Consider the following 8,509-nt stretch of genomic DNA (forward strand, 5'->3'; position numbering starts at 1 on the left):
AATCAGACCATGCAATTTGGTGTGATCCACTGTGTAGTATGGTCTATTTATAGCCAACCTTTGTTCCCTCTATTGCTTCACCCCTTTTTTGACCTGACTCCCTCATCATTAATTGTTGCATACCCAGAAAATGAAAATTAATGTCTAATTAAGTCAAATCAAATGCAATTAGGATTATTCCTTAATAACAAAGTCAAAATTTCTAGGGCATTTCAAAGTTAAAAACAAAAGAATCTCAAGTTTCGTGCTACTTGGAATATATGCTCCCATTATCTTAGGTAAGTTAAAATAAAGCAAGATAAAAAGTGAAGCAGAGCAGAGAGCAAAATGAAATGCTCTATGAAAACTTTAATAGTTGACCAGATATGGATACACATTTTTAAAGGTAATTATTGCTGGCCTCGTTGTGGCTCATCCCTGAAAAGGTGCAGGCAAATCAGACCAGGGAGAGACACTTCCCTTGCACACAAATTTGGTCCTATTATTTCTCTTGTATATAGAATGGCAACTTTCTGTAGTCCTGGCTCCTGAATGGGTAATTGCAAACTGCTTAAATCATTTTAATTGGGCCTTGATTTGAGGACCTATTATAAGTTTATTTTTCCTTACATTTTGCAAATAAGACTTTGACATTTTACATTTCATTCGCAAGTTAATTTTTCTCTTTTATTTGGATTTTGTTTTATTTTTTAATTTCTTTTGCCAGTTGATTTCATACAACCTCATAACTCAGCCATGTATCCTTAGCTGACCTGGGGTAGCCTTTTCAGGGGAGAATGTGCTATTGATTCTCTTCAGGGGTGTGTGTAAGTTTTATAATCATAATGTCTGTGTTATAATCTGTAATGTAAAAGTTTAACTCTTTTGATAGTAATTTCAGGAGGGGGGGAATGTATAATTCTCCTCAGAAGGGAATGTATGTTTTATAATCTATAATGTAAAGTTTAAATTCCTTGAGAGTAATTTTAGGATAAGAAATCTGCCATCTCCCCAGAATCCAGACAATGAACCTGTTTAGAGAAGGCACCATGAAAATGCCTGAAGAACCTTCACTGGATCATGAAGATCCAAAATGAACTTTGGGGTACAGTTGATTGAACTATGGGGAGTTGAATGCATTTGTTTTGAATGTACACACTTATGCCAAAGGGGACTGCCCCCTAATTGGCTTTTTGTCAATGAGGCTAGCAATCATTGTTTTTGTCTCTTTTCTTTTATCCCCAAATTCCTGTAATTTAAAAGTTGATTATGTTTACAAGATCCATCGGGAAGACCAGTCTTATCTCTGGATCTCAGGGGAGAATATGATATTGGAAATTTGGGGTTCCTTGAACTTAATATTGAGATCCCTGATCTAAACTTCCTGTAGACATTTAGATTTCTTACAAACTACATTTCCCATGATTCCTCTTGCGTAATACAGGTGGGCAGGAAGTGTGATTACATAGAGAGAGGTATAAGACTCAGGACATGGGCTCTTTTCCTGTGAAGCAGCTTGGGGTCAGAGGTATGGCGCAGTATTTGCACTAGATATTATCAGGCACGTGGCTTAATTACCAATATGGATTACGATAAAACCCTAATATCTTTAAATATATCCTTCTATATTAATTTATTTGTTACAATGGGAATTAGAATGGTAGGTAAGGTAAAGTACATGAACTATTTTGAAGAATAGGAGGGATATTCAATAAGAGATTCAGGGAAACAATGTCATTTATGAGGCACATAATTATAAGAAAAGCTATGAATAATAAAGCTGGGAATTGAGAGGAATAGGGTGGCAATAATCTCCCCCCTGCTCTAAATGAAGCAAAACAAAACATTTTTTGAATGTGGCACAATAAGTACATATTAAGGTATCATAATTAATGTAAAAAAATTATGTTCAATTCACACTACTTACAGAATTCGTGCACCATCCACAATTTGGTCCCGCTTGTATACATTCTCCACATGATTTTGCATTTGCTTTTAAGCAATCATTTCCACCTGTCCAAAATCAAATCAAAGCGAAGTTATTTTAAATTAAGATACCATAAAATATGATAATGTTAGATTATACATGGGATAGTAGAAAGACCACTCATGGTGCTCGAGTCAGAAGATCTGGGTTCAAATTCCACCTCTCTGATGTTTATTCTCTGGGCCTCATTTTCCTCATCTATAAAATAAGGGAGATAGACTAGGTAGTCTAAAATTTCCTTCAGCTCAAGATCTATGATCCCATAGTCTTTTAATAAGATAAAATTAGTTCACATAATGAGACAATGAACTAGATACTCTCTCCAAGTCCCAGTGACTCTCAATTCCCTTACTCTCCTGCCCTCCCCCAAAGAAGAAATTATATGTTAGATATTGAACAATTACAAACCACAGAACCAAAAAAGTGAAATCTAGGACAATATAAAGTTTTTGTGAACAAAAAGTAGAAGATGTCAATCCTTAAAGCACTTGGCACTTATCGCCCATCAGCCTCCAGTTACAGGTAGCAGAGAAGCACCAAAGGAGAAGGTGGCCTGTGCCTGGGTCCATGCTGGAACCTCCTCCTCTGCCCCACACTCCTTGTTTATTCCCCAATTCCAATGAAGACTGATGCAAGTCCCTCCTCAGCCACATTGGGGAAAAATGTGCATGCAAAGGGAGTGGGGGCAGGGCAAGGAAAAAGGAAGAGAGACCTGTGTTGCTTTCTGTCTCTGGTTTGGGAACCCAATGTTAAAGAGGTTTTGCCCAGACCATTTTCCCACTCTGAAAAAAAAATCTGACTTTGGCATTAAATTGATTCACAGAAGGAAAGGAAGAGAGCTTAGGAAGGTAATAAGAACAGGGGGATCAGCCTGTGTAGCAATGAATGCTAAGAAGAGAAGAAAAAGTAAGTGAGACACAGCAGGAGCAAGTCTTGTCTCTACAGAAGCTGGAATGGATGTCAGAGACCCAAGCTTTCAGTGATAGAAATAGAAATCATTTCTTCCTTTTTACTCTGCTATTCTTATCCATGATATCCCAGGAATCTTCCATAAAGGGTGAGGTCAATGTGGTGAAGAACTTCTTCCAATCATCCCCTATATCTGAAAAGCCCTTGGGTCTTCATGGGTTATCCTTCATGTTTTCTACACAATCAGGCCACTTCTTTTCCTGGACTTATATTTCCTAGATGACATCTTTGCTACTTCTGCTAAGTAAATCACTGCTGACAATATAATACATGCTACTTATAACCACTGAGTTTCTTCACTGTCCTTTGAGCCACTAGAAAGATTCTTCAGAATGTGTTACTCCATGATTTTTAACTCATATGGCAAGAATTATCAGAAAAATATTGGTGTTAAAAAGACTGTGTAGAGAAGTGGTCTGAGACCATTAAAAGATGCTTTGTAATTTCCGAAACGCTATCTGCTCTACTTTATTCTTTCTATTTAATCCTCAGCCAGGTTTGCATTCCCTTTTGACAATAAGTGACCCATTTTACTGTTTTTTTTTCTTCTGAATGAATGAATGATGAGGCTGATCTCTTAAGTGGTCATTTACTTAAGAGGTCTTTTAATACTCTGAGACTTCACTTGCAAAGAGGCATACATAAGACATCACCATCTCTCCTAAATCCTATTTCAATGTGGACTCTGTGTTTGACTTTGGCCAGCACTCTTTGACTTGTTTCACATGGATAACTGGGGAATTACTGAACAAAGTTATCTCAGCAGTTATATCTATTAGGAAATTCTGCATGACCTAAACATACACCCAAGAGCCCTCGGGCTAAAGTAGAACCATTAAAGCCAATTTTTGTCCTACCGGGTCTAGATACGTTTTAATTAAAAAATTAAATATGAAACAGTAGGATCTTGTCAATACCTGAGAAAAACAAACACATAGAAAAGTTTTATAGGTTTGTTTCTGTGACATATAAAGGAACTGATAAAACTGGTTTCATTGTGTATCCAAAGGGAAAGAAAAGGGACATTATTTCATAGGACATTTGTTCACCTCTTCATCATTAGGAACAGAAGCAAAAAGTGATGTTACCTGTCCCAGTGTTTCAAGAGGTAGAGAAACTCTTTTAAGACTTTAGAGCCTCCTCACCCAATGAGCATAAATGCTGATACTTAGCAGCTTCAGTAAGAAAGTTGGCTTGGGGAGGAGAGGGAAAAATTTGGTTTGTGTAAATGGAATTAGCTTACCCTCATTCATTCTTTAGACTTTAGCCACCAGAAATAGTCACCCCACCCAACTTAGAATTAAGTATGGAGGGGGAAATCTGTGACCCCCACATGATAGTAAGTGGCAAATCAAAAACAAGGGACTACCCTGTGGGCAGTCCAAAACAGAGTTGAGGCTGTCATTTGTCCACTTGAAACTGGAGGTGGACGCAGGAAGTGACAAAAGATGCTATCTTTTAAATATGATGATAACTTCCTGTGGGTGGCTTTTGGTGCTTTGAACTTAGTGTGGAAGGAGCTCTGGTGAGACCTCAGATGGCCTCCCTTTGAATTGTCACGTGGGTAAGTTAGGCTGATTCTCTTTCTCTTCCCTTGGCATTTCTGGAGGTTCTAGCTGCAAGGAAACGTCTCTTAGAGGAGGTCTTGTGGCTAGAAGCCTTGTTTAATTAACCTCTGTGACCCCTCTCTGCTGGGGCCTCTGAATCTCTACCTGGTTCCGGCCTCTGCTCCGGGCCAGAGTTTTTCTCTCTCTCAATTTCCCTACCTTCAACCTTCCTAACTTAAATAAATCACTATAAAAGCCATCCTGACTTGGGTCTATTTTATTTTGAAATTGAGTTAATCAATTTCTGGTGACCAAACCTTAAATATCTAGTCCAACCATAATATTTCCCATTTTCCCCTCTTACAGATTTAGGATTAAGACATTGAAGAGTTGTTTACATTGAAGTAGTTGTCCTACCTAATGAAGACATATACCCAGAAGAATGGCTATAGACAGTGGTTCCCAAACTTTTTTGGCCTACCACCCCTTTTCCAGAAAAAAATATTACTTAGCTCCCTGGAAATTAATGTTTAAAAAATTTTAATAGCAATTAATAGGAAAGATAAATGCACCTGTGGCCATCACCACCCTCCTGGATTGCTGCAGCACCCACCAGGGGGCGGTGGCGCCCACTTTGGGAATCACTGCTATAGACCCTTAAAAAGGTCAATGACAGAAATACAGGTGCCTAAGTGCTAAAAAACTCACAGCAACACTTTTTGTGGTAGCAAAAAAACCCCAGAAAAATGATTGAGGACTGGGTATACAAATTATAGCATATGAATATGATGACAAAATATGAGAAATTCAGAATGAAATGATTGGCCTAAGAGGGGATGAATCGAAGATATCTATATATGAATTGATACAAGATAAGTCAATAGAAGCAGAAGAAACCTTGGACCTGGGAAACAGAAAATGAAATGTTAACTGCTTCCTCTTGGAAGAAGGGAGATTATAGAAACAAAATATTGCAAATATTGTCAGATGTAATCATTATGTCAGTTTTCTGTTCACAGGTTATATTTGTCACAAGGGAAGGTCATCCATAAAAGACCATAATGTAAAAAAGAAAAGGCACTAATAATTCACGTGTATGTTTAATTGAGAGAGAGAGGACTGGATATGGTAAGTACTGAATTGCATCACACAAACTGAAGGTTGACTAAATCTTTAGACAGAAAATAACTAGTAACTAATGCAGAAGTTGTGTATAAAAATATGTTCATTAGGCTATATCTGGGCAATTGGATCCAATTCCACTAGACTTTAGCAGGGGCAGAAGAAACAATGACAAAGTAAAATATATCCCCAAGAGGGTAACCATGAAGCCTGTAGATTTTAAACTTATGTAATAAGGGAATATTTAAGGAAATTGGTTGTGTATGAAGTAACTTTAATGGATGTTGAAAAGCTATTTGTTGTGTGATAAAAAGGAGTGGATTCATTCTGTTTAAAACAGACATCTCTTTTGCTTTAGAGGGTAGGCTTTTGGGACCACAGCAAGCAGATTTTGGCTAAATTGGAGAAGGAAATTTCTAAGTAGAGCTATTCAATAGTGGAACAGATTTCCTTACTAAGCAGTGGGTTCCCAGGCATTAAGTGCTGCAAATGTGACTAGGGCTGTTATGGATAATGCTAAAAGGATTTCTATACTGGGAAGAGATATTGGACTAAAAAGTCATTAAAAAGCTAAAACTAAATTATTCTGACACTGATACTACATGCAATCCTGTTGTTCCCTAACGTTCATTCACAAAAAAAAAATCCACTTAACTTGTACCCTTTATTTCTTGAGTTTCATAATTTTAGCCAACCAGGGAATAAACATCAGAAGCAAAACCAGAAACTGGGCACCCTGACTAGTCAATATGGTGCTATGGAAATAGGAAGAACTTGGTTCAGATTTGACCCTGAAAAAGTCATTAAATCTCCCTGATCCTCAGTTTCCTCATCTAATAATAGCTAGTATTTACAAAGTGCTTTGAGATTTGCAAAGTACCTTAAACATTCTCATTTTAGTCTGACAACAACCTTGGGAGGTGAGGCTATTGTTATCATCACTTTAGAGATGAGAAAAGCAAGGAAGACAGATTAAGTGACTTTCCTAGAGAGTTACACAGTAAGTGTCTAAGGCAGGACTGGAACTCAAGTATTCCCGATTCCAAGTCTCACACTCCATCCACTATTTATAAAAAGGAAGGGGTCTGATTAGATGGGTAGATACATTTCATCAGCAGATATGTTAATGTAAGATACATTTCTGAGATCTTTTTCAGTTCTAAATTTATGATGCTATCAGTCTTATGGTACTTTTCCCTATGCATAATAAATAGTGCCACTCCCTCAGCCCCTTCTCTGATAAATTAATTTTTTAAAAATCCTCTGATGAAAGGCTTATATCCAAGGCCCCTTGTATCTTTGCCCCCTCAAAGAATTCCAATAGGTTAAACACACATACTTCACCACACAAACATCATCTTTTCTCTCTGAATATCTTCAATTCTCTTTAGGCTAAAACGTCTTGCCTCTTCTGGGAACCTTTATTTCTCCCTGTTCCTCCTTCACCATTCGTTGTCTTCTTCAGTAGAATGTAAGCTGCTTATGAGCAGGGCTGTTTTTCTGCTTGTATTTGTATTCCCAGCACTTAGCTCAGTGCCTGACATAAAGTAGGTTTTTAGTTTTTTACTTCCTTGCTTATATACATTTCAGGGCTAGTATGCTTTCTACTACATTATGCCGCCTCTAGGTTTGAGCTGGGTTCAATTAGGAAGTGCTGTGGTGAATTAGTTTAGGATAGAGCCAGGAGAGTACATTGGATTAATGAAACAATGACTGGTCTAGTTCATATTCTGGGTAAGCTGGGGCCATGTAATCATGAATTTAAGAGATGGAAGGCACCTTTATCGTACAAGTGAGAAAATTGCAGCCCTAGAGGTTCCATGACTTGCCTCAAGTCTCACAGGTGGCATCAGAAGTGGTATTTGAACTAAGATCCTCTAATTCCAGAGATAGTATACTATGAAATATACTGTGCTGTTTAAGAGAAAGGAAGAGACTGAAATATTTGGGTCCCTCAGAATATCATGTGAGAAGACCCCCGGTAATAAAAGTTGGCTGTACTGGGAAGCTCTGTCAGGAATGATTAACAAATCCGGCAAAGGGGAGGTTTCAGAGCTAGTGAGCAGAAAGGAGAGAATTAAAGAGGAGAAAGAATTTGAAAGTACATATGCAAAGTCATTAGTGTGGAATCATATGTGCAGATTAAACAGGAGCTCAAGAAGGGTTTCCAACAAAAGCAATACTGCTAGCCAAATCCCAGTATTCATTATTAGAGTGAAACAAAGAATAGATTAATTTACCTGTTTGGCCGAATACTTGATAAATCGAGCAACTGACCAGTCCAACCCAGAAAATTAGTTGTAAACTCATCTGGAAAATAAAATGAAGATCATTCAAGTAGTTAATGGACTAAAAGGACAAAATCAATTTTTAACATCTCCTTTTCCACTAGATCTCCCTCAATGATTTCCATGATTCTGTTCTTCCAAAAAAGTCTTACTTTTTTTTAAAAGACTTACTTAACTAGTTCCAAGTTATATAAACAAGAATTTCTTGTTATTTCAATAATAGAACAAATTTTTGAAGAATGCAGAGCTGACACTTTATAACCTTAAAAAATATTTAAATAGAAAATTGTTGACTGCTTTCCATGTCATGATTTTGAAGGCTATCAAAAGCCATCTTGTACATAACACCTAGACATGAAAGTAATTTGTTACTTGTTAAAATTCACTAGTCAAAATAGGGTTAATAGCATGGAAAAGAAGTCAGGCTTAAAGATGACCAAATTCTTCCTTTCTATAATGTAGTGATCACAAAGCTCAGAACCACATCATTACTATGAGGTGGATTAATTGAAAACAGCTGAATTATTTGAAAATACAACCCTGAGTAGGCAAGCTTTAATATCTGAGATGAATATAACATTCCAAAAAGATTTCAACTGTCTGCTATTTCAAACCTT

The 8,509-nt window shown here is 37.2% G+C and overlaps 1 protein-coding gene across 2 annotated transcripts in view; it reads right to left on the reverse strand.

Moving 5' to 3' along the window:
* Window positions 1–7,918, reverse strand: part of ITGB1 (integrin subunit beta 1) — a 29,271-nt gene extending 21,353 nt beyond the window's left edge. For both annotated transcript variants that reach the window (XM_044677410.1, XM_044677409.1), the window contains exons 1-2: window positions 7,845–7,918; window positions 1,907–1,992 (exon numbers count right to left, since the gene is read on the reverse strand). In XM_044677410.1, the coding sequence (XP_044533345.1) occupies window positions 1,907–1,992; window positions 7,845–7,914 (156 nt within the window). In that variant the 5' untranslated portion in view covers window positions 7,915–7,918. The remainder of the gene's footprint in view (window positions 1–1,906; window positions 1,993–7,844) is intronic.
* Window positions 7,919–8,509: the final 591 nt, after the last annotated feature.

This window comes from Gracilinanus agilis, chromosome 5 (genome assembly GCF_016433145.1).
Source record: "Gracilinanus agilis isolate LMUSP501 chromosome 5, AgileGrace, whole genome shotgun sequence".
NCBI classification, from domain to species: domain Eukaryota; kingdom Metazoa; phylum Chordata; class Mammalia; order Didelphimorphia; family Didelphidae; genus Gracilinanus; species Gracilinanus agilis.